Consider the following 27,175-nt stretch of genomic DNA (forward strand, 5'->3'; position numbering starts at 1 on the left):
AAATGCACAAAGGGCACAAGGAAGGGGAAACTTACCCTATTCAGTGCCTGTTGTGCTTCATTGAAGAGGCTCGGAGTGCTCACTTCGTTCATCTTCACCCAGTCCTCTTTGGTCACCAGGCAGCGAAGGTAGTTGGCCACGCCCAATGGAGCGGACAGTACCTGGGTGTCCATCAGGATAGTAAACACGACCATTATTTTACAGTCGGGGTCCACGCTCGGAGCAGGGAACTTCCTCAACAATTTTGGGCTCGAGCTCGGCTCGGCTCGGCTCGCCTGCCCCCGATGACAGGTCCTTTTTTGGGATCTTCAGGTGGCCAATCCTGGAATAATCCTCCAGCGCGCGCATGTCCACGCCATCAAAAAACTTGTTGATGGCCTCTTCTGCGCCCCGTGCCATCTCATTTGACTTCTCTTTATCAACCTGAGCCTCGTCGAACATGGACTCTGTATGAGACGGCGAATACACGATGACGGCTATTTCCTTCGGGGTAGGGGCAGTTTCTCGAAAAGCCATAGCCTCAGATTTTCCTTCTGGCTCCCGAGCTAAAGAGGGATCGGCCTCTCGGCCACCTTCCCCGGTTGCTGCCCATTCTTCCTCGTCAATAGTTGACCCATGAACGACAAACTCTAGTTCATCATCTTCAGGATATTCTCTGAGCCGGAAAAAGGAGTTGGGGTCCGGTAGCAAGTGAGGACAGAGTCTCATCCTCTTCTAGTGGCTAAAGCTCAGTGGTCTTGAGAAAACCTATAAAAGAGAAAGGACTTAGTAGAAATAAAGTATGAGTATGAAGGTAGACTTGTTCGGGAAGAGCATTCACCATGGGAACGGGTCTTCCACTTGCCCTTTGATAGTTTGCGCCATTCATGCTCAAAATATGACTTTTGTCTGCAGATCCCTTCAATCCACTCCTTTAAGCGAGGGACTATGTTGGGATCTTGGGATACCACTGCACGATGATCGGAATAGGCAATTAGAAAAAGAACAAAAGAAATTCCAAGTACTCAAGAAGGAAAGAGACTTATGGGCTGAGTTCCACTTTTCAGTAAACGGTAAATATTCGGGGGTAATAAGGTCTTTGGTTTTCACCTGAACAAATATCCCTTGCCATCCTCGATCCCGATATTCATGTGAAACTTTGTTGAAGATTTATGTGAAACCTGATGAAAGGAACATAGAGAGAGAATCTAGTGTTCCAATTACGAAAGATGGAGTTGATGATCATTGTCATGGTACAAAGCCTACTGTTACAATTAACAAAGATGCAGGTGGTGATGAACGTGATAATATGGATGTCATGCAGAAGTTCAGTATGAAAGCGATTTTAGAGATGCATATCTAGATGATGAAACTGATAACGTCACTGATATTGGGAAAGGTTAGATATAGATTTTGAATTTTTTTTCGTTGAAATTTATATTAAATAGCATAATACATATAAACGTTTTTGTGATTACAAATATTTGTAGAATCTATTGATGGAGTAGAAGTTCAAGATGTAGTAGAATGTCAAGACCAGGAAAATCCAAAAGAGACAGGAGTAACAAAAAAATTTTGTAAATGTGGATTGCAATCTTAGGACGATTTAGAAAGTCCATTAGGAACAAGTGTCAGTGATATTGTATGCAAATGCTTAGAAGGAACATATGGTATGTTTACACCTCTCTCATATAAAGAGAAATTTGGAGTTCAAAATTGTGCCAATCAAGGTTAGATGAAATTTTCATGATATGTTGAATGTTAGTTTTAGTGAACTATTAGAATGGGTATTAATTGCAAATGTTACAGAATCTTTTGAAGCTGCAAGGGAAGAAGCTGGAGTGGAGTATCAAGAAAAAAGTGGAGTACAATCTCAAGACCTAGAAAATACCGAAGGAACTAGCATAAGTGAGATTGTTTCCAAATGCATATATAGAACATATGATCTCTCTACACCTCGCTCTCTTACCGACAATATTGGAAGCTAAGAAAATGTTAGTGAAGATAATGATTTAATTGGGATGATCTTGATAATTGCAAACGGTTAGACAGTATTTTTTTTTAAGTTTATACATGTTTGTTTTAATTAAAGATTAGTAACAAGTACTAATTGTGTTAGCTCTTGTAAATATTTTACAGAATCTTGTGAACTTGCAACTGAAGAACATGGAGAACAGTTGCAAGATAAAGAAAATGTGCAGTTGGAAGATAAAGAAAATGATGCAACCAATAGGTCAGCTCAATTGTTTGTTGAAAAAACACAAGAAGGCGGTATGAATAAGACATGTATTGATTGTGTCGTAAATATTATATTCATAATTGAAAATGCCAGTACATTTCAAAAATAATGTTCTTAGTTTTTGTCTCTTCATTTGACGACTTGCAACAAACTAATATATATATATATATATATATATATATATATATATATAGTGTTGTCTGCAGAGGAAAACAATGATGAAGCTCTTAACCAATATACTAGGAAAAGAAAGAGAGGTAGTATTGGTTATGATGGTCCGTCATTTTCTATTCTTACTCCTACTCCTCCAAGTACACAAATGAGCATTGATGGGGGTTTGTATATGGAGGTTGAAGGAAATATTGAAGAAGAGCTTGGTCGAGGTAAAAGGAATAAGAAGCTTAGTTGGCAGTTGAAATCTCCTTTTGATCAAGAAAGAAAAACAGGAACATCGATGGCGCACAATGAAAATACTCCCAGGAGTTCGAGCTAGATAAAATCAACATATACTCGTAGATGTATTTTGTATTATGCCAAATATGATGCAAAAATTATTGAAGAAATTCATTGTGTGGTTGGGCAAGGAGAAAAGAAAAAGTCGCAAAAAATAGTAAGTCCCTTAATGTATTTCATTATTTGTTAATTGCTTAAATTCGTGTCCTTAACTTGTAATTTTAAATTTAGGACTAAGTGTATTGATATTGAAATTGCTAAAGCTAAGTGTCCTTAACTTCTGTGATTGTAAGTCTAAGTTTAGGACCAAGTGTTATTGAATTTGAAAATCAAAGTTAAGGACATTTGGTCCTTAACTTTTCAACTTGGAATTCAAAGTTTAGGACCAAGTGTCCTGAACTTTTGAACTTGTAAGTCAAAGTTCAGGACCATGTGTCCTTAACTTTTAAACTTATAAGTCTAAGTTCAGGACCAAGTATCCTCAACTTTTGAAGTTGAAAGTCTAAGTTCAAGACCATGTGTGAACTTGAAACTTGAAGTTCAGGACCAAGTGTCCTTAACTTTTGAAGTTGGAACTATAAGTTAAGGACTGCTTGTCTTTAACTTTTATACTTGTTAGTCTAAGTTAAGGACAAAGTGTCCTGAACTTTTGAACTTGTAAGTCTAAGTTCAGGACCATGTGTCCTTATCTTTTGAACTTGAAACTCAAACTTCAGGACCAAGTGTCCTTAACTTTTCAACTTGAAAGGCTAAGTTCAGAACTAACTTCTAACTTTGACATTCTCAAAATTTTCAGGAGACAAACTGATATATATGCTGATGATAATGGTGTGAGAAAGAATCCATACAAATTGTATCATCAAAAATCAGTAGCAAAATGTTCTTCCTTGAGCTTTCAGATAGTAGCTTTGTACTTGATGATAAGGTTTGATAATTCGCAAGCCATTTATTTTCTTTATTCTTAATTTATTATTTTTCATTATTTTATGACTGGTGGATTTGTTTTATTTTTTGCCTTTTTATGAAGCATATTGACATTGCCCTATATTATCTGAGAAAGAAGGAATGCTACCACCCTCGCGACCATTCTTTTTTTTGCACAACTACAGATATACTTTTTGATAACTATATGGTGATTGTGTATAAGGATTTCAATGAAGATGCTACAGATAAGTTTTGGTATGGTGATAATCAATTGTTTCTGACACCATATGTGTGGGGGGACAGTCGTAGATGTGGAATTGCTTGGATAGAGGTTGATAAAATCTTTTTTCCATATCGGCTTCCTTCAGAAGATGATAATGCTGTGAAACATTTTCTTTTGGGAGTATTGGACTTGAATGAGAAAAAGATTGATGTGTACGATTCCATATATAGTAAGCCATATGAGGCAGGAATGAATCACATTGAAATGTATGCACGCATGATCTCCCACTTGCTAAAGTTCTCACAGTTTGACAAACATCACAAGTCTTTTGGAAATGCCTTTAACAGATTTGATATTCAGTGGCAAAGATCACCACACCAAACTGGATCGTACGTGTTATTATTTGTTATATAATATATATGTACTTTAGATTTATTGTTTAATTGACTACATATCTTACATTTTTCTTAGGACTGATTGTGGTGCATTCCTGATCAAGTATGTGGAGTTGTTGATGATTGGAAATGATGTGGAGAAATTCCAACCTGAAGACATAAAAGACTTTAGAAAAGAACTTGCCACAAATCTTTGGGCACATGATGAGTGGAAAAGAAATTTTGGTTATGATACACCACCAGAAAATGTTGGCGATGACTATGATAGTGAAAATGAAACTTGCTGTCCGAAGGAGATGTAGTTTAGTTGTAATGAAAATTGCTATAAAGAATCCATATGAATTCTGAAATATCCTGTAAATTCCTCAAAAGGCACTTTTATTTTGTTTGCATAACATAAGTTTTTGTCACAGCTATGAAAAATTACAACTTTAGAAGTAATATGAAGGCATCATGTTATTAATTTCTTTATTCTGTCAAGTATTGATTTGTCCATTGAGCTTGTTAGTATTACTTCATGACTAACTGAACTTGTAAGTCCAAGTTCAGGACCATGTGTACTTAACTTTTGAACTTGAAACTGAAACTTCAGAATCAAGTGTCCTTAACTTTTGAACCTGTAATTCAAACTTAAGGACTGCATGTCCTTAACTTTTGAACCTGCAAGTCAAACTTAAGGACTCCTGACCTTAACTTTTGAACATGAAACTTAAAGATAAGGGCAGACAGTCCTTAACTTTGAAGTTTGAACTCAAAGTTAAGGACTGTCTGTCCTAAACTTTTGAACCTGTAATTCAAGCTTAAGGACTGTCTAACTTTAACTTTTAAACCTGCAAGTCAAACATAAGGACTCATGTACTTAATTTTTGAACTTGAAACTCAAAGTTAAAGACAGACAGTCCTTAACTTTTGAACTTTGAACTCAAAGTTAAGGACTGCCTGTCCTTAACTTTTTCAACCTGTAATTCAAATTTAAGGACTGCATGTCCTTAACTTTTGAACCTGCAAGTCAAAATTAAGGACTCATGTCCTTAACTTTTGAACTTGAAACTCAAAGTTAAGGACAGGCAGTCCTTAACTTTTGAACATGGAACTCAAAGTTAAGGACTGTCTGTCCTTAACTTTTGAACCAGTATTTCAAATTTAAGGACTGCATGTCCTTAACTTTTGAACTTTGAACTCAAAGTTAAGGACTGTTTGTTCTTAACTTTTCAACCTGTAATTCAAACTTAAGGATTGCATGTCCTTAACTTTTGAACCTGCAAGTCAAACTTAAGGACTCATGTCCTTAACTTTTGAACTTTGAACTCAAAAGAAACAAAAAGAATGTAAGCAGAAAGAAATTTTGAAAATTCAGACATCTGCTCAAATAAGAATAATCTAAATGAATCCAATTTATAGCAAAAACTTAAAAGAGTCGATAAACATAAGTGGATATATCTACTATTCTCTATGCTTTCTTGAAAATGGATGGATTGCCGGAGAATATATACAAGTTATTCTATTATGACCAGTTCTTCTGCAATGACCACATTTGAATATTATTTTTGATGACTCGGTCACTGGAATATGCCTTTTCTTCTGCCTTCTACCTGGTGGCACTTTGAAATCTGGAGGTTTAATAATTTGTGACTTAACACTATCTGGTACAATCCAAGAATCAGTATGTCCTACAGAATGTATTTGTCTTTCATATGTTTTCAGCCAATATTCCTTTAAGTACCAGTGCAAGCAAAAGTTGGACTTCTTGATATTTCTCTTCTCGATGGCTGCAATTGCATGTATGCATGGTAATTCATCAAATTGAAACTGAAAACAATCACATGTTCTTTTGTTTAAGTCTACCAAGAAAGTTATTCCTTCTTCTTCAACTCTAGAACGCCATGAATCAACAGGGAAGACCTTCAATGTTGAAAAATTATAAGTTAGTACATTATGTTAAATTATATTAAAATCATAAGCTAAACATAGAACATAATACTTACATTCAAAGTAAATGCTAAATCTATCTTTTTCTTCAATTCCTCCTCTATCCAACAAGAAACATCATAAAAAGTTCCTTCTGCTTCATTTCTTCTTTCATTAAACCAACGGTGTAGCTTCACTTGAATGAAATCCATCATTCTTAATATAAGTAGCTCCCTTGCTTCTAATAGGACAAAATTCATTGACTCAACTATGTTTGTTGTGAGCATGTCATATCTTCGTCGTGGACTACAAGAACGTGCCCACCTTTTCGGTGGTTCTTCCATCAAGTAGTCATAAGTCTTCTTATCTACTTTTGCTATATCTAACATGTATAGATCAAATTCTTTGTTCATGTATACTCTTGCAACACTTTGGAAAAGTTTTATGACCTCACTTTTCACTTTCCTTCGCTTTAGGTTCTGCTCCAAATGATAGATACAAATCCCATGATGGCTTTCAGGATATGCTTTTGTAATGCCATATGCAATAGCTTGATGCCTGTCTGATTAAAAAATTAAATTCTCACGGCTCCCAATTGCATTGCGAAGCTGACTAAAGTACCACTCATAGGAATTGTTATTTTCAGATTCTGCTATTCCAAAGGCTAGTGGGAAAATTTGGTTATTTGCATCCTTTGAAACTGAAATCATTAAAACACCACAAAATTTTGACTTCAAAATAGTTGCATCAACATCAATCACTGGTCTACAATGATTCCAACCAGATATTGATGATCCATATGTATAAAACATATAAAGAAACCTAAAAATACAGTATAAAATAAGGTTAACAAAAGTTAAGGACAGGTAGTCCTAAACTTCAGATTACAAGGCCAAAAGTTAAGGACAAGTAGTCTTGTATTTAGATTTACAAGGTCAAAAGTTAAGGACAGTCAGTCCGTAACTTAGAGTTACAAGTTATAAAGTTAAGGACATGCAATCCTTAACTTTGAGTTCAAAGTTCAAAGTTAAGGACAAGTAGTCCTTAACTTTGACTTACAAGTTCAAAAGTTAAGGACAGTCAGTCCTGAACTTCTGGTTACAAGCTCAAAAGTTAACTGGTTAAAGACAGCATGTCCTAAATTTTATAAAACGGACTAATAAATTTTTTTTTGATTGTTTACCTGTGTTGTCGTCTATTTTTATGTTAGTATATGCTCCCGGGTTTTTACTTCTCATTATATACAAGTATGAAGACAATAATTCATAATTTTCTTCAGGAGTTCCTCTTATTAAAGCGGAAGCAAGTTGAATAGCACGTCACGCCTTGTGATACCCAATGTCTAGTCCATGCAATCTTTGCATCTCTGCCATGAAAAAAGCTGGTGTAACTTCAAACCTTGGGTCTCGAAGATTGTCGATAATGTAACCACTAATCAACTTTGAAGTTGCATGCCTTTGATCAGCTTTCATAGTGTTAATAGAGCAGTCATGATTTTTCTCAATCTTTACTATCTTGAACAGTGTTGAATCTTTAATTCTGAAAGCACGCACACACCACCCACACCTATCATCATTGCATTTCAACGAATATCTTGTTGAGCTTGATCTAACAACCTTGAATTCAAAATGTCCTTTAATTGCTATATTCGAAAAACAGTTAATTATACTCTTCTTTTTATCAAATACTGATCCCACTTTTATTTCATCCAACGAAACATTTTCTCTTAATATCGTAGTTGGGGATTTTTTTTATTTCAAATTTGACCTTCGTCTAGTTAGTTGAGTAGAGGTTTTTCAGCAACTTCTTCGATTATCGGTGCACTCTCTAAGACTTGAATACCCAAAGCTTGTTCATTGTCAATCTCTATAATGCTTTGTCCTTCTACTTGAATAGAATCAAATATTTGAAGCACCTCTTAAGTTATTCGTTGAGCTTCAACCATATCTATTTCCATTATCTGTTGGCATTTGTTTTGATTGTCATGTTGAGTTTCTCTGTTGACATGTGTTTGAAGCACCTCTTCAGTTATTGGTTGAGCTTCAACCATATCTATTTCCATTATCTGTTGGCATTTGTTTTGATTGTCATGTTGAGTTTCTCTGTTGACATGTTCAAAGTTGCTTGTTGATCCAAAAACTCTTTCCGAAATATCAACAATGAAACGACAACCCCTGAAGAGTAAATGAGTTTATAGTAACTCTATACATGTTTGAAGATCTAAATCTTTGGATACAAGCATTCCCTTGCTTGTTCCAAGGTTGATATCAAACCATATCACTGCTTCAAACTTGTCTCTATCCAATTCAATAACTTCAAAGATATGTTTAATGAAATCTTGAAACCGAATTGTCTCAGGTACTAGAACAAGCTTTGTTTGATGATCAAGATACTTATAGTCTTCAGTCCATCTACCATTAAAAGCAACTATAATGCATATTGTTTCCATCCTGCAAGTCAAGAGAATGGGAAACTCGGGACATATTTTATAGAGAAATCCTTGTATAATTAAGAACAGGTATTGTAAGTTCAAGACCAAGTTAAGGACCAAGTGTCCTTAACTTTTGAACTTGGAATTCAAAGTTAAGGACTGCCTGTCCTTAACTTTTGAACCTTCAAGTCAAACTTAAGGACTCCTGTCCTTAACTTTTGAACTTGAAACTTGAAGTTAAGGACTCCCTGTCCTTAACTTTTTAACTTGGAACTCTAGGTTAAGGATCAAGTGTCCTTAACTATTCAACATGCAAGTCAAAGTTCAGGACGAAGTGTCCTTAACTATTGAACTTGAAACTTGAAGTTAAGGACTACCTGTCCTTAACTATTGAACATGTAAGTCTAAGTTCAGGACCAAGTGTCCTTAACTTTTGAACTTGAAACTTAAAGTTAAGGACTTCCTGCCCTTAACTTTTTAACTTATAACTGTAAGTTAAGGACCAAGTGTCCTTAAATATTGAATATGTAAGTCAAAGTTCAGGACCAAGTGTCCTGAAATTTTCAACTTGAAACTCAAACTTCAGGACCAAGTGTCCTTAACTTTTTCAAAACAATTTGCAAAACTATGACAGTATGTCCTTAATATACAGAAGAACAACAACAAAGTTAAGGACATTGTGTCCTTTACTTTTTCAATTCAATTTGCAAAATTAGGACACTATGTCCTTAATATTATGTGCTCAATGTTTCTAGAATTATCACAGGACGCGATGTCCTTAACCTTATCAATCCAGAAATTCAAAAAAAAAAAATCAAATTTCTACTTACCGTATAAAAATCAATAGAAATGGAAAAAGTTATAACTATGTCAAAATAAAAATCAATACAAACACATAAATATATAACTTACTGTAAATTTATGTCGATTTTTGAACGAAAAGGTTGAATTCTATAGTTTGACATCGGAAGAGAATCTTCTGCAATTCTATACTTTCAAATTCGACGATCACAGTGAAGTAGTTACATGCGCTGCTGCTGCTCGTTAATAAAAGTGTAGGTATACGTTATAGCAGAAGGGTATTTTTGTCCAATCAGGTATAAGTTTATTAAACCAGTGGCTAAAGCCTAAAGACATTTAAAACACTGGCTTTAAAATAAAGACAGGTGCTATTAGTGGCTATTTGTGCACATCACCCCCTATATGGGTGTGTGCTTCCATCTCAGTTCACTTCTCGACACTGGAACTAACTTTGATTGGACAATAGATTTATAAGTGGTGAATTGTTGTATCTTAAGTAAACCAGCCATAACCATGACTTCAACTCTTTGAGAATAAGAATATCCTTATGTCATACCAAGATTCAATCGCATGAACTCTTGCAACATGATGTTGAAAGCACAATGAAGATTTCAACAACAAACTAAAGCATTACATTTCAGTAAATTCAACGATCAATTCAAAAGCCTATGTGTCAGACCAAAAACTCTGGCCCATAGCAAAAAGAAAACCTAAAATCTTGTCTAAATTTTGCTCAACGAGTGAAGTCGCCTCCATGGGAAAAAGATGAAGTATATCTTTTATCCAAATTTGAAGCCACCTGCAGGAACATTAGGTTGGTTGTTTCCGAATTGGAAACCTTGCTGATTTCTATCAAAACCATCAGAAAGATTTTGTTCTTCATCTTCTTCAGCCCAATATTTCTCCAAGATCTTTACAACTTTCTCATATATCTCATTGTTGTCATGAGTTTGGAGATTCTCGATCTTGTCCAAACCTTCACATTCATCAATCCTTTGTGCATATAAATTAATTCCACCATTCATGCCTGCTTCTCTGTCTGCTTCACCCACCTTTAATATATTTTCAAGCCCCTCCAGACATACAATAACAATTCTGGGATCCGGACAGATCAGGAGATCACAAAGTGGCTTAATGCAACCTTGACTTGCCAAGAACCTGCAACGGGAATAGAATAAATCAAATAGCGTTGCTCAAACATAATTTCACTTAAAATTGATGCACAATTTGCATAAAGGAGAAGCCCCTTCTATCCGACCCCCTTCTTATCCCAAGGACCTTGACGGAGAAGGATGCCTTTTGACCCTCTCTGTTTGAAATGTGGATGGTTTCTAAACTGCTGATAATATACCCAACTTGCTCATTCAAATGCCTACTGATTATCTGTAAAATAAAATTCTTCCTTGAGGTGTTTTACCTTCCATGGGTTAATGATCATCTTAATTGAAGAAAAAAATGAAAAAAAAAATCATCTTAATTGAAGTCCTATACATTGTCCTTTTTTATTGTTTCACCTCCCCCATCCCGCCAAACCTTTTTTTATGCATGGGACCCCTCCGAAGTAGTGTTGGGACGAGCATGAAGTGAAGTGACAAGGCCCCGATTAGCTTAAAATGCGAAGCGAAGCGAGATTTTCAAAAAAAATACCAAAATATACCTTGTACGAAGACAACATATATAAGCACATATTCAATTTAAACACTAAAAAGTAGATAGCCAAAAATCCTCAATAAGACGAGCAAATCAACACTACAATATAAATGGATCAACATCCTAGACTTCTATAGCTACAAGATTGTCAAAATCTTGTATTCCATTATCATCATTATATTGCTTATCATCTACTTCTTCTTCTTCACCGCGTAGGAATAGATTTGTAGCTACTTATTTTCCCTCCTATGTGAGCTTGAAGTACTTTCCATTAAACCATAATATTTCTCCTCAACTCCACTTGTCTCTGCAACATTACCCCAATCTTGTATTCCATTATCATCATTATATTGCTTATCATCTACTTCTTCTTCTTCTTCACCGCGTAGGAATAGATTTGTAGCTACTTATTTTCCCTCCTATGTGAGCTTGAAGTACTTTCCATTAAACCATAATATTTCTCCCCAACTCCACTTGTCTCTGCAACATTACCCCAACTGAATTAGAATCTCCACCAAATACTTCTTCATCATCATAATCCTCAGGGACTCCAGTTAGTCATTCATTAGCCTCATCGATATTGTCCAAACATATTAGATCAATTACATTGCTAGCGTCGTAATTATGTCTCAATGCTCTATTGTATTTAATGAACACTAGATCATTGAGACGCTTTAGAATTAGTCTATTCCTCTTCTTGGTATGAATCTGCAAATAAGTTGTGGCACGTAATTATTAGGACTTAAGACCATTGGAATATAATTGAGTTATCTCAATATACAAAATATTTCTTCATATTCAAACATGCTCCAATTTCTCTCACACCCGGATGAGCTACAAGTTAGACTTAGGACTCTAATAGCAAACTTTTGTAAATTTGGAGTAGAAGCACCATATCGCCTCCACCATTCAAAGAATCGGAGGTTGATGGTTGATGGAAGCGATCGCTTCAGCACTTAAAGCGTGAAGCGACTCGACGCGAGTGGGTCGGCACTTCAGAGGGTGTGAAGGGTAGCGGGTTGATAGACGTGATCGCTTCAGGGGAAGAAGCGCGAAGCAGATAGAAGCGCACTTATTAATTCTTTTTAGTTTTAATGGGTCAATCTTAAAGAAAAGTAAAAGTTAAGAAGGCTAGCTTATTTTGTCGGTTCAGAAGCTGCGATTTTGAGCTAGGGTTTCTTTTCACAAGCTCTTCTTATTCAAGGTTTTCATCAATCTTCAGACTAACGTCCAGACTTCTTCTGGTCAGGTACAATATTTTCTTCCTCCTCCTCCTCCTTTTTCTTCTTCCCTTCTTCTCTGCTCTCTGTTTTTTTTTCCTCCTCTGCCATTTTTTTCTTCTTTTTCTTTTTCTTCTTCCCATCTTCTCTGCTCTCTGATTTTTTCTTCCTCCTCCACAATTTTTTTTCTTCCTTCTTCCCTTTTCTTCTTATTTCTCAGCTAAAACCGCCAAACTGTTGCTGGTTCAGTTTGTCTTTGATTTTATTTTTTCCAGTTTGTCATCTATCATAATTTGCTCTTTTCAGTAGAATTTTTTTTATTATAATATTTGATTATCTCCATTTTGTTTTATGTTTCAGTCAACTTTCAGTGTATTTTTTCAATTTCAGTAGCTAATTTTTTTATTTTTTTGCGCTTAATAGATAGTTGTAAATGGCATCGCAAGATCAAAAGAAAGACCCCAAGCACAGATACTAGCGATCAAACAAGATATCAATTAAATGTATCTTTTGTAACAACTCACAAACTACACCTCATCAGTGGTAATCCTAACATCGTAGTTTGTCCATCTTGCCCAGCACAATTGAAGGAAGAAATGAAAAATTTTATGGCGAGAAAAAAAAAGAGTTAAAGAATCATATGAAACATCAACAAGTGCATAATCTTGATGGCGAGGATGATGAAATGAAAGAAGGTGAAGCGAATGATTTGTCGCTTCTACCATCACAAAAATGGGGAAGGGGACCAACATTCTCTTCAAACTATGGATCAACCGGTAGGACTAAAGGTCTTATAGATATTTATTTCCAGCAAACGCCAGCTAAGGCAGGGAAGCATTGATGCTCAAGTTGTCACCATGGGGATTATGAGGGATCGTGTAGTTACAGCTTTTACAAGATGGATGTATGATGCAGGGCTCACATTCAATTGTGTCAATTATGACACTTCTTGATCCTTCATTGAGGCAGGAATGAGTCCGTTGATGCCCTCTTAAACTCTTTGTTTTTTTAAAAGAATGCACTCTTAAACTCTTAACTAATAGATATTCGACGATGGGGATATGCTGCCGGATTTGGAGATGGACATAGAGATTCTTGTTGATTTCTCAGTTAGTAGCAGGGAGAACAGCTACAGCTTCGTCGTTAATGGCGGAATCTTACCGATAAAGCTGACTTTTGGAAAAAATATAGAAGAAATAAAATTAAAAAAAAACAAAGGAACTCATCTTATTCTCCAAGCAATGCAAATAGCATTCAAAGATCCAATTTCAATCTTAAATTTTGTTCTATTTGGTGGTGAGGAAGCAATCTTAACGTTCTTGTCACAGTTCCACAATTATTAGGGGTGTAAAGGAGATGACAATTATTGAGGGGTTTTAAGGGTTAATTAGAGTTAATTAGTGTAAAAAAGAGTAATAAAAAGAAGAAAAAGGGTGTTAAAAAAAAAAGAAGAAGAGGGAAGCATTAAAAATTTATGAACTGCTGAGTGCCGATGTGGCGCGCACCTCACCCGATGAATCTGGTATTATACGTCTCAGGGTGGTAGTAGTTCCACTCCAAACAAGAATAAGGGAGTAAAAGGACGCCTGTAAAGTTTGCGCGTGTAAGTGACTTTTTGGGACAAGTTTAGGGGGGGTAAAGTATGAATATTCCCGAAGAAAAAAAATGAAAAGTTTGTCCTCATTTAGCTATTTATTTTTAATATCTATTGTCCCTGTAATCTAAGCTCTAGAACTAGCTGTCTCTTGTCACCGGAACAATATGAAAGGATCACAAATCATCAAAGAAACAGCTTCAAGATTCACTTCTGCAAACCCAGATCTAGTGATGGAAATATAGCATCAACAAAGAGCATCTGGATATGTTGACATACCTGATCTGGTCATGCGATCCTCCAGAAGCAGCATTTGAGATAGCCCATGCCGCCTCTTTCTTAATATCAAATTCTGCATGCTGCAAGAGGTGTACCAAGGGAAGAATGATATTGGCCTCGATAACAGCCTGTTGAAAAGGAAATGGGCATACATTGCTGCATTAGTACCAAAAAGTCATACAAAAGAGAAAAGATAGGAATGCTGACGCTTCCTGTTTCAAGAAGTGGGGGAAAAAACCTCTGGACAAAAGGAAGAAAATCTTATAGAAAACTCTTTTTTGTAAAAGAACCTTCTGATGATTGTCAGAAACAGTTATCCTGGAAGCTAATCCAACTCCGGTTGAACATGGATCCTCATAAAACTTGGGATCCATGCTTTTTATTTTTATTTTTTTGTGCTAAGCAGCAAAATGCAGTCCATTAAAATTAAATAGTTTTCACCAATAGTCAGCAGCCAACACTCAAAACAAATCCTCCATCGGCTGGAGTAGTCGGTTCTGCTGAGAGTGACGACACCAGGATCTACAATCCCAAGGCAATGGAAGGTAAATTCATGAACTAAGCTTTAGGTCAATTGCAGTTGGCTGTTTCCATTCTATTCAGAGCTTGGACTAAGCTGTTAGCAAACTTTCTAGTAAGGATTTCTAGTCAGCTAAGGACACAAAAGAATACCTATGGGCTATAGTGGTCAGAATATTACCAATCACAGAGAACTGATTGACAAGCCCCCAAGAGGATCAGAGAAGATGCTGCAGACTAGAGTAGTGAACATACCTTTATCTCAAAATCGCAAAAAAGTTAATACTACAATATAAATGAAAAGACTACTGAATTGAAGGTTCAGGGTGCGAACTGCCTATAAAAGTTCGAGGAAAGAACTTCAACAGGTAGCCCATAATGAAGAAATACTATTAAAGTATACAGAAAAATATGATGGAGCTTTAAAAGAGACTCGTTAGACCCATTTCGATTCATGAAAAGTTAAATTTATATCAATTTGGATCAACCTCTAGTCACATACAATAAAACTTCAACATTTTCCTTAATACCTGTGTGACCCTATGTATATGGATCATTTATATGTGATATAGGTGCAAGTACTTTGTGCATATTCTTCAAAACATACTAAAAATTAGAAAAAAAACTACATTTTCGCATACTGAATACTCACATATCCAAAGTTCCGTTGTACTTACTCACAGCCAACTCCTAACTAGGTCACTTTTTTTTTTTTGTATAACCGAGAAATCCTCGAGGGAGAGTGGCACACAATTCGAAACTCGGTGGACAATAGGCCAGCCTTTCTACCCTTCCCCAATTATATACTAAACTTTTGTTTATGGTAAGATTCGAACTCGTAAGGTGCACCTAACCCACATATCACAAGTTGGGCTCTTACTACTAGACCATAGCCCTGGGGACAAACTAGGCCAGCTGATTTGGGATGAGAGGAGTAAATACTTTCTGATACAGAGAGATAAAAGGAGTAACTTAAAAGCATCTTTCAGGAAAACTGCCAAAGATCTAATTACATATTGATAATCCTAGACTCCGCGAAGTGAAATGCTTGCAAGGCCATATGCTAAATCTGTCACCAAAATTACCAAGCATTCAAAATTGAACATCTTACGTCACTTCTCCAAAGTAATAATAAACAGAAGTTTTAGTAAAATATGCAGTAATAATTGGTATTCGACTACACCAAACAGCAGTACTCTGTGGGACTTAATAATTCAAGGAAAAACGCAACTCACTACGTGCAGAGATTTGATGGTGAATGAAGGCTTATGAAATCAAAATGGGGACAAGTGCAATGGAATCATATACCTGTATTTGGGCTCTATTTCCAGCGGTGATATTAGATATTGTCCAACAAGCCTCCTTCTTGATGCTTTTCTTATGATTTTCAGATAGCAATTGATAGAGACATGGCAAGACTTGGTTGTCAATCATGTACTGAAAAATATTAAAAAAATAATTGTTTAAAAACTAGAGCTAAAGAAGGAGAGTCAATAAAACAATCTTAATTAACATGAAACCTCATATCCTAGTACGAGGATAGGGTGTTAGAGTTTCTCTAGGCTCTTCACTATAAGGTTTGTTGTAATTTCTTTTTGAAACAAAAATATGATGAAGATAACTTTTTTTTGGTGCATAACTCATAAATCCTCTGTTCCTTGTGGGGCCATGACATTTGTATGACTATAAAAGCTTCTCACTAATGGTAAAATGGGTAAAACAAAAAGTTTAAAGTTAAATTGTTTCCAAATATAGAAATGTGCATTCTTTTTTGAATAGACTAAAAGGAAAGTGTGTCACATAAATTGAAATGGAGGGAGTACTAAGCAAATTCCTATACTTCTTGGGATAACATGCCAACAAAAATGTTTTCATATAATTCAGACATGGCATCCAGATAACAGTATGGCATAGTTTTGTTTAGAAGACAGCATTGTACTACCTGTGTTTGAGCATCATCACCCGTGACTATATTCCCCGCAGTCCGAAGAGCAGGTATAAGAACTGTAGGTGATGGATGACTTTGCAGGACAAGAAAACAAAAAATGAAGGTTAGCACTAAAGTTCAGCAATCAAACATTGCTTGATAATAACAAAAATGTCACAATTTTGAATGCTGGAACAATTCTCAGACATGCTGTCAACCCTGTATAGTGCAGACTAAGCTAAGTAAATAGTGACAGTAGAGGTAAATGAACATACAGAAGAAGCTCCACAAGTCGGGGACAGACACCCGCCTCGATTACAGCTTGAATCTTATCATTTGGGCCATCAGATAGATAAGAAAGGGCCCAACAAGCATCTGTCAAAACCTCTTCATCATTCATGTGGATAAGCTGTTGAAGAATTGGCAATGCAGGTTTGACCTAAAAAAATATATTGTGAGACAAGACATTCTAGGAGAAAATTCTACCAACCTAGCAAGATTCACAATATCAAAATCGCTAAATACTACTCATTATAAGAGCATAAATTGTGTCCTCTTACCGCCTCAAATGGTGTTGGTGGTTTGCCTCGACAGAAGTTGGAGAGTGTCCATGTAGCATTTCTCAACATTGAAAGCTTTGAGTGTTCATTCAACTGAGCTAGCAATGGCATGAGTGCGCCTTGACCAAGCACAAGATCCCTACAACTAGGGGAATCACCAGCAACGTTGCCCAAAGCCCAGACTGCCTGTTCAGTATATGGGCATACATGTAGATTCATTCATAAATTTCTAAAAATAAAACAATTTCTTTGCATTCATTAACCTACACTACCCTAACCCCAATCCCCTTTTCACATGAGTCAATTGTGGTCCTCACCCACTTTGCTCACTTGGTGACTCTTGTGAGAATTCACGGGGGAAAAATTTATTGATAATGATACAATGAGCCCTATATATAATACATATTCTACTCCAACTACATATAGGACTAGAACATATTCTACTCCTACTACATATGGGACTAGGACATATTCTACTCCTACTACATATGGGACTAGGACTATTTACACATAACTATCTATCACTCCTCCTTAAGCCGGTGCATACAAATCATATGTACCGAACTTGTTACATATGTAACTAATACAAGGACCAGTGAGGGACTTGATAAAAATATCTGCAAGCTAATCATTCGACATACAAGGCCACTAGACTCCCCCTGAGCAACAAAACCAGGTGGTTGCTGATAAACAGAAGTTGGCCGAAAAGTTACCGTGGGAAAATTTTGAAAATAGTGAGACTAAGCCGAATTCCACACTACAAAATAGGTTCTACAACACCACCAGAAAACAGAAATTTTTCTAGAAATTACTATTCACGCCGGAAAATTACTGTTCGGAGAGAAAAGTGAGTTGTTCACGCAGAAAAAAATAAAAGTTGTTAGAATTTGATGTAATTTATATGGTTAGGCTCAAAATCATTGGACGAGTAAGTTGTCCTGAAGATTTTTTATCAAAAACTGACTGGAATGGCTTACACGCACCGGAAAAGTTATTGTAGCTCGCCAAAACCCTAGTTCTGGCGGCACGTGAGGGACTTTCTGCCAAAGCGATTGACTAGTATTTTGTCGCCTGACTTTTCCGAACAAGATGGTAGTGTTGGTTTTCGCACAACACTTACCGATGAGGAGATAACGCAAATCAATCTTGAGTCGTCAACTGGAAAGACGCACAGTGACTGACTTTTCTGTTCCGATGGGACTGGGATTTCTGGGGTTTGGTCGCACAAGGGCTTCGGATATGATGGTGGTATTTGTATATGCACAGTACCATAGTAGCAGTGATGAACCCTGGGAACAAGACGAAGTTGCCGGAAAATTGCACGCCGATGAGATCTTTCTTCCCGGAAGTCACTAGAATGACGCACAATGATAATTTTCTCACTGAAGCTTTGATACCATGTGAGAATGCACGTGAGAAAAATTTATTACCAATATACAATGAGCCCTATATATAATACATATTCTACTCCTACTAGGACTCTACTCCTACTACAATGTAGTAGGACTAGGACTCTACTCCTACTACATATGGGACTAAGACTATTTACACATAACCAGTGTTGTCAAAGCCGCGCGCTTAAGACCTAAAGCTAGGCTCAAAACATGTTGAGCGCTTCACCTCGCTAAGCGGGCGCTTCAGTGTTGTCATCAAGGCTCTAAAATATACTTTTCATTGCCAATGAGTGTAATCTTGAAGAGGCAAACCTAAACAGTTGACTTTCACTTTATTGTTAAAAAAATCAATTTTTTTATCCATGTATTTATTATTCATGGTTATAAGTAATTATTAGTCTTGGACTACACATATATATTTGTATTTTTTCTCCATTTGTGCCTTTTTTCATTAAAGCCAATGCTTTATTTGCGCTTAAAGCCCCAATGTACCTTAGAGATTTTTTGCGCTTTTCGCCTATGATAACACTGCACATAACTATCTAACAACTCTGAATCCCCAATCTGAAGGTTGGGGGTGGAGGATGTTACTACTTGAGCAGCCCTCTCTTGTCAAATCAACAAAAAGTATTAAAAGACAGAAGTTCACAATGACAAAGGGCTCGCTTGTAGAAATTTGAAATAGCAATCATTTGGAGAAACAGAAACACAATATTACCATGCAGAAATTACTGAAGAAAATCAGGAAAAGTTTCAAACCTCCTACATTATTTACCATTCATAGTTCTATGCTTTTACGAACATCAAAGTCTTTGAAACTTTATAGAAGAGGAACTTCTCTACGACAAGAGGAAGCTAGTTTTGAGTCCGAAAACTTAAGTGCGAAGAAATATAATCTGGAATGAGAAAGCAAAATTACCTGCTCACGCACATCATCACTGGCTGAACTTAGAAGTTGAATAAACTTAGGGACAGCTCCATGTTCGATCACAGCTCGAGTATGTTCTGAAGACCCAGATGCAACATTGGTCAAAGCCCATGCAGCTTCGAACTGCACATGGGAAGATCAAAGCAGACTCAAGATGTTTCATAACTAAATGCAACATAAAAAATAAAGGAAAAACAAGCAACACATACTTGCAGTTGAGGTAGGTCATGCCTCCCGAGGAATTCCACAAATCGAGGAACAACTCCAGCATTAATCACCTCATCAATTGGAGGGCTGCGCTCTATAGGTAACAGAAAACTAGTTCATTTGAACAATTACATAAAGATCTAAGAGACTGCCTGTAGAACCAAGTGTTACCAATTGATAAGAGCTTCCTAAAATGCGTAGTTGCTTCGATTTGTGTAGCAGGATCTTCCGAACACACTCCTTGGACCATAGCAGGAATACTTTCCAACTGCTATAAAACACAAGTTATTAAGAGTTATGACCAAGATCATAGCATTCATAAAAAAGAACACCAAGTTTGAATGAGACAAAAATAGAAGGGGATGAAATTGAGTAAGCTAATCACTTTTCATCTTTTCAATATTCTCTATCTAAGCTTTCTCAATGTTTGCCCCCAGTTTCACTAATATTTGTCACCCATACGCTTCTCACATGTTTTAAGAATTGAGAATCATCAAATGGGGCAAACCACAAGTTGATCTCCATTTTATTGGAAAAAGTTATGATATTTCAGACACTAGAAATAGACTATGCAAATCCAAATTACTCATAGATCTCCCTGCCTCTTCTTCATTTGTTGACTCACAATAGCCAAATGTCTACTCCAATCTTTCTGCTTATCTTATGCTTTAACGATTAATTTTCTGCATCTACACTCTTTTGTTCTAGTTCTCTTCTTTGTTACTCATTATGCAGTGGAATTATATACGGAAAGTGAATATAATTTCTCTCTTGAAATACTATGCTGAAATAATCTTTCTACATATATTACATGCTGAAACAGTGTCTTTACATCTTATATTGAAGTTCCAAATTCTGATTGTTCAACTAGTCGTATTGAGCTTCAAGTGTGCTTGGTATGACCGAAGTCATGGAAAACATTTTCCAATATTTGGTTGGTGAGGAGAAAAAATTTTCTGAAAAAAAAAAATACATCAAAAATGCCATCGCTTAGTTGCTTAAAGCAATGAAGCATGCAAAGAGAGAGGTCATCATTAGTTCTTTAAAATCTCAACTTTAAGGAATTGGATTAATATCGGCATTATTGTATATCTAATACTTGAATTAGGTAGTTTAATTGCAATTTGATTAGTTAGTACTAAATTCATATAAGTAGAGTACTCCCTTCGTCTCAATTTATGTGGCGTAGTTTGACTCGATACTAAGTTTAAGAAGAAATGAGGATTTTTGAAACTTGTGGTCCTAAATATGTCATAACATTCATTAACGGTAAAATGGACAGGTTAAATTAAATTATTTCGAAATATAAAATTGTCATTCTTTGTGGAACAGACTAAAAAGAAATAATGTGGGAAAAAAGACAAGCTTAAATAATCTTGGGCAATCCTCACCTGACGGACTAGATTTTTGAGGTTTTCAAATTTCTTAACATGGTACCAGATCTATACTTGTTACTATTCTTGGTTACCCAATGTTGGGGCCCCATGCTATGCTGCCAATGTTTTAGTTGTCCAGCCATTGGCATGTACGGGAGTGTTAGAGTGTCGCATATTATTTGGTGAAATAAGTTGATGTCTCCTTCTATAGTCTTGGATCAGCTTATGAGCTAACTTTAAGAGTTAAGTTTGACTCGAGTTCCATTTTCTTTAACATAAGTTGGGTCTCTATCACCTTCGCTAGTCCTTGAGTCATGTTCTACACATTTTTCAAACTATTATCGTGTGGAAGTCATAAGTTCAATATCACTATAGCTCATACAACTTTCCTTTGTTCTGCATATCATAACAAGGTAATTTTTGTCTGCTCGTTTGGAATCTACTGCTCCTTAATATAACATATAGTCGCTTATCAAAAAACTTATAATAGCATGCAAGCCATATCACTCCAACCTCTCCAAGGCACTTTCAAAACTTTATAGGAATACCATTTAGATCACAGGCTTTTCTAACCCATATTTTTTCACAACATGCTTTACTTCTGCATGCCTAAATCTATGACCGTAGCTAAGGTTTTGGTCCTGCATGGATATATAAGGTAAGTTATCATTTCTTTCCATTGGATATCTGCGTCCACTTCTAAGTCTCATGATTCCTCATTCAGTAACTTGTTCTTAAATGATATTTTGTTTGTGACATTTAATACCCATCAGTGAATTCTCGACTGCATGCAACGCTTCTCCATTTCTGCTCTATTTTTTCTCTTCACATCAACAACCACCCCTCTCCAAGGCACTTTCAAAACTTTATAGGAATATTACATGTGGTTTTGTCACTTCTTTTGGCAAGGATGTAATCTAATGGCTTTCCATCCTCTGAAATGTTATCAAGTGTGATTCCCTCTTTTAAGGTATGTGTTAGCTAAAACTAAATAAGCTAAACAAACATTAATATAATCTTCCTTTCTTCATTTCTAGTATAGCATAGACATAATCCCAAGAAGCTGATCGAAACTGTTACTATATCTATGCACATGTTCATTTTCATTCAGATCTTTGCAATCCACTATGACCAAAGTACCCATGTCTTCCAGCAACAACAACAATAACTACTACTACGCCACAGTATCCATGTCTTCCAGAAGAAAATAAAACAAATATCAAATAAAATGAGCTAGGATTATCCCTCATCCCTGAGTATTGGCATTACAAACATTTGAACCCACAACTCATAGTGATTTGGGGAAGATTAAATCTTCGACAATGTTTTAAAGGGTATAGTTTCACTTTTTAGCTCTTCGTATGTCTTGGTAGGGAACCATTCCAACATCCATGCAATACATTAGCCTACTTTCTATACCATTCCATGAAGTTGGTCCCAATTTGGAAATTAGCAAAATCCTCAACAACAATAACCCAGTAAGGGTAGAGTATACGCAGACCTTACCCCTACCCCGGGTAGAGAGGCAAAATCCTCATTGGTCTAAAATATAACCGCTCAAAGATTGTAAAGGAACCAGAGTGAAATCAGAAGACACTATGAAGGAGGATACTGGAAAATAACTCATAATGCTAGTTTTGTTTCTTATTTCTAGTTTTCTAAGCAACAAACCAAAAAACCACAACTTCGCCTAAATCCCAAACAGAAGTCAGGTTGACTGTACTAATCATCTGAAACTATTCCACTCCATCCAAATCATTCCAATACTACTTTGCTTATCCAATCAAAATAAAACATGATACCCCAAAAAGAAAAAAGAAACAAAATTCATACACGAAGCAGAGGTGGAAATGCAATGGACTCAGCTTCATAGTAACAAAATTCAAACCAAAAGAGCTCGGGGATTCAGCTGAATTCAGTAAACTCATAATACTCAACTCCCAGTTAGTCGAAAACGAAAAGCAGTTACTGAACATAAATCAAATCAAGTATCAAGCGACACAAAAGATCACTAGTTTAGTCATAAAATTCAAAGTACCGTACATTCTCCGAGGCATCCAAAAACAAGATCAGTGCAACAGTCGAAAGATTCAATCAAGTACGCCTCAATTACAACAATTATTATTAGGAGTTCAAATATAATGAAGATACAACATACTCTTTTCTCGAGAAGAGCAGGGGATTGAGAAGCATCAGGAAGCTGTTGGGAGTGAAGAAGGCCTTCACGGCGTTTCTTAAGGAGATTGTCTTCTCGCTTGTTCTTCCTGATCTCCACCAAATTGTCTTCCCTCCTACGACGAGCCTCATCCGCATCTACCCCAATTTTATAAGATTTCTTCCTCACCTCTGTTCTACTGCTGGGTCGAAGTGACATTTCGAATAATTATATATTTTGGGCAACGGGCACTGCCTCTCCCCCTCTCTCTCGCTCCTTCCCTCAGCAAAATGCGGAATATATGGAAAAATATGAGTAGAAGGATTGAAATTGGAGCAGAGAGCGAGAGGGAGAGAAGAGGAAAGCTTTTGTTTGAGATGAGTGTGAAGAAGTATATAAGGGACGGGGTGCGGTGCGTGCAGTGGCGGGCAGCTTGTAGTTTGGGAATATTTGCTTTTGAGATACGTTACGAGGAACATTTGTGTTAGCCGCTTGACAAAGGTCTTCGGCAGGTGTGAGTGTGACAAGAATTTTGATGATGGCATTGGCACATAACTTGAAAAATTAGGCAACATCATGATGGGCAGCTCGGCATGACGGATTATACGAAATTGACAAACGCAACTTGAATAGAAACAAGGCGCATTTTACTTGGACGTGCGGGTTGACATAACAATGGCAAGGCAAAGCCAAGTCAAAGCAAGGGCAAAGACATGGCAAGACAATGCGAGACAAGTAATAGCAATTGATGCGAGCAAATTTGCAAATTTGATCAAGTTGAGGGCGACTTGACATAAGCGGGCAGTTGTGGCAATCAACGTGTGCGGCTAAGTTAGTGTGCGACAAGTTGTGGCCATGATATTGGTGCGGAGCAGTGTCAAAGGGCAAGGCTGGGCGCAATGCCAGCCTTGGACACGCAACAGCTGGGCAAAACAGGCACATATAGTGCACAAGCAGCAGTTGAAAAATGTGTGCAAGGTACATCGGAGGCAGTTGGTGGTTACAAACCACATCCAAGACATGGTTGATCATGGCCTAAAAATGGGGGCACGTTTTTGTACTTGTCTTAACATGTTTGCCCATCAGTTGGGGCTTGTTAACTGATTGTATAATCCTGCCTTATAAATATGTGTCTAGGCTATCCTCAAGAAGGCAGAATACTTAGTCTTGAGGCATTGTGAAGCCAAAATCGTCTAAGTTATTTCCTAAGGGTGGGAAAATCGTTTTGGGGAATGAAATTAGGGAATTCTTAGTCTTGGCCATAGGGTTGGCTATTGTGTTCTTGTATTCACATATTAATACGAGTTGGGAAGAAATTCCTGTATATCGTGTGTGCCTTTATTTACTATTTTTGCTGCCTAAATCTTTCTAAGTTCAAAACGTCCCTAAAATAAAACTAAGTATTGGAAAGGCTGAAGTCAAGGTTGGACTTGACTGCCGCACGGAGGTGAACCTCGGGCAGAATTCTAGTGACATAAATCACCATTGTGACAACTGGTATCAGAGCGTGGCTAGATCAGGGCGAAGACACAACGTTCAGTGGCTGAATTTTGTTAAAGATGGCTGGTGGCAACGTAGAACTGAGGGACAAGGTTGATGCATTAGAGGCACTCGTCGGAACTGTTGATGGTGATCAATTTTTTACTATCGTAACTCGTCTCGCCTATCTTGAGGCCGAGATGTATAGGCTGAGCCAGGAGTACACATATCTGAAAGCGGAAAATAGGTTGTTGTGTCGTGCTGTTGGCAATGATGAAGCATAGCGTGGGGCAGATCATACCAAGGTCAGAATTCCAGAGCCTAAAGAGTTCAATAGTGCAAGGAGTGCCAAGAAACTCGAAAACTTCCTGTGGGATATGGAACAGTACTTCCATGCTGCCAAAGTGCAAGATGAAGACAAAGTCCCCATTACGACTATGTACTTGGTGGATGATGCAAAGCTATGGTGGCGTACGCGCGTGGCAGATGATGTAAGTGCTGGTAGGCCGAAGATTGACTCTTGGGAAGGGCTGAAGAAAGAGTTGAAGGATCAATTCTTTCCTAGCAATGCGGGCTGGATTGCTAGAGATCGTTTGAAGAAGTTGAAACAAACTGGAACGGTCAGGGATTATGTCAAAGATTTCAGTTCTTTGATGCTGGATATAAGCAACATGTTTGAGGAAGACAAGTTGCACAATTTCCTTTATGGGTTGTAATCGTGGGCACAGATGGAACTCCGAAGGCAGAATGTGAAAAACCTTCACAGTGCCATCGTTGTTGCGGATGCGTTGGGTGATTTTCGGTTGGGACAAGATGGTTCTGATTTCTTTACTACTTCAAAGTCCAAAAACGGGAACAAGGACAAGGCAAAAGAGTGGAGGAAAACTGGAAATGACAAGGGTAATGCTGTTGAGGGCAATGGCAATGAAAGGGGAAAGCAATGTGCTGGACCTTTGACAAACAAGGGACAAAATAGCAGGTTTGATGGTTGTTTTATTTGCAAAGGACCACACATGGCGAAGGACTGTCCAAAAATTGAACGGCTTTCTACTTTGTTTGCTGAAGAAAAGAGTGAAGATAAGCCGAATGAGAAAGAACATGAGCAGGCAGCAGCATATTTAGGGCCAATGGTGGTGCTGAAAAATGCGGAAACTACTTCGTCGAGGACGACGAATTCTTCAGGTGGGGGTGGTTTGTTAGCCCCCTGATAAAGGTCCTCGGCAGGTGTGAGTTGTGACAAGGATTTCTATGATGGCCTTGGCACACAACCTGAAAAATTGGGCAACATCATGATGGGCAGCTCGGCATGATGGACTATGCGGGGTTAACAAACGCACCTTGATCGGAAGCAAGGCACGTTTTACTTGGACGTGCGGGTTGGCATAACAATGGCAAGGCAAAGCCATGTCAAAGCAGGGGCAAAAACATGGCAAGATAAGGCAAGGTAATGCGAGATAAGCAATGGCAATTGATGCGGGCAAATTTGATCAAGTTGAGGGCGACTTGACATAAGCGGGCAGCTGTGGCAATCAACGTGTGCGGCTAAGTCAGTATGCGACAAGTTGTGGCCATGACATTGGTGCGGAGCAGTGTTAAAGGGCAAGGCTGGGCACAATACCAGCCTTAGGCACGCAGTAACTAGGCAAAACAGGCACATGCAGTGCACAAGCAACAGTTCAAAAACGTGTGCAAGGCACATGGGAGGCAGTTGGTGGTTACAAACCACATCCAAGACATGGCTGATCATGGCCTAAAAATGGGGGCATGTTTTTGTACTTGTCTTAATATGTTTGCCCATTAGTTGGGGCTTGTCAACTGATTGTATAATCCTGCCTTATAAATATATGCCTAGGCTGTCCTAAACAAGGCAGAATACTTAGTCTTGAGGCATTGTGAAGCCAAAATCGTCTATGTTATTTCCTAAGGGTGGGAAAATCGTTTTGGGGTAGGGAATTAGGGAATTCGTTGTCTTGGCCATAGGATTGGCTATTGTGTTCTTGTATTCACATATTAATACGAGTTGAGAAGAAATTTATGTATATCGTGTGTGCCTTTATTTACTGTTTTTCCTGCCTAAATCTTTCTAAGTTCAAAATGTCCCTAAAATAAAACTAAGTGTTGGAAAGGCTGAAGTTAAGGCTGGGCTTGACTGTCGCACGGAGGTGAACCTCGGGCAGAATTCGAGTGACACAAATCACCCATGGGACAATTTGGGCGATTTGGTCTTCATTGGTTTGGACTAAGACTTACGAGTGAGGGAGTCGATTGTGGATTGTGGAATACTCTAATTAGTACAGATATTGGATTATTCTCTTGATTCGAGCAAAAGTTAGAATAAACATCTTTTCAGGTATTGAGTAAAATACAACCTTCAAAATTTAAATAATTGAGAAGACATTATTTAACTTGTTTTTGCCTTTAGAGATATTGAATGAATGTTCCCCTTAGTAGTCGTAATGGAAGACCACAGAAGCAAGACCTCAATATTTTAGATTTTGGTCACATATGCATTAGGAAAAATTGTCCAATGGATA

The 27,175-nt window shown here is 37.3% G+C and overlaps 3 protein-coding genes across 4 annotated transcripts; 1 reads left to right on the plus strand and 2 right to left on the minus strand.

The window, feature by feature from the left end:
* Nucleotides 1-4,758: 4,758 nt before the first annotated feature.
* On the minus strand, nt 4,759-8,570 carry LOC107830594 (uncharacterized). Its single transcript, XM_075252914.1, has 9 exons — nt 8,395-8,570; nt 8,142-8,295; nt 7,457-7,737; nt 6,743-6,943; nt 6,199-6,679; nt 5,806-6,022; nt 5,153-5,215; nt 4,979-5,043; nt 4,759-4,830 (listed from the first exon to the last, which is right to left on the minus strand). Exons 1-9 carry the CDS (start codon nt 8,568-8,570, stop codon nt 4,759-4,761), a joined length of 1,710 nt encoding a protein of 569 aa, XP_075109015.1.
* Nucleotides 8,571-9,901: 1,331 nt separating this feature from the next.
* Nucleotides 9,902-23,632, minus strand: LOC107830598 (importin subunit alpha-4). 2 transcript variants are annotated; one of them, XM_016658216.2, is made up of 10 exons: nt 23,166-23,632; nt 19,803-19,902; nt 19,634-19,725; nt 19,416-19,547; nt 17,103-17,288; nt 16,818-16,981; nt 16,558-16,636; nt 15,924-16,052; nt 14,097-14,224; nt 9,902-10,511 (listed from the first exon to the last, which is right to left on the minus strand). In XM_016658216.2, the coding sequence occupies exons 1-10, from the start codon at nt 23,379-23,381 to the stop codon at nt 10,133-10,135; spliced, it is 1,605 nt and encodes a 534-aa protein (XP_016513702.1). In that variant the 5' UTR covers nt 23,382-23,632; the 3' UTR covers nt 9,902-10,132. The 2 variants fall into 2 exon arrangements, with proteins under 2 accessions (XP_016513702.1, XP_016513703.1); XM_016658217.2 differs by having other exon boundaries at nt 19,803-19,899; nt 23,166-23,613.
* A 1,089-nt stretch (nt 23,633-24,721) lies between these two features.
* LOC142180824 (uncharacterized) lies at nt 24,722-25,357 on the plus strand. The gene is made up of 2 exons (XM_075252915.1): nt 24,722-24,811; nt 24,926-25,357. Exons 1-2 carry the CDS (start codon nt 24,722-24,724, stop codon nt 25,355-25,357), a joined length of 522 nt encoding a protein of 173 aa, XP_075109016.1.
* Nucleotides 25,358-27,175: the final 1,818 nt, after the last annotated feature.

Source organism: Nicotiana tabacum, chromosome 5, assembly GCF_000715075.1.
Source record: "Nicotiana tabacum cultivar K326 chromosome 5, ASM71507v2, whole genome shotgun sequence".
Lineage (NCBI taxonomy): Eukaryota > Viridiplantae > Streptophyta > Magnoliopsida > Solanales > Solanaceae > Nicotiana > Nicotiana tabacum.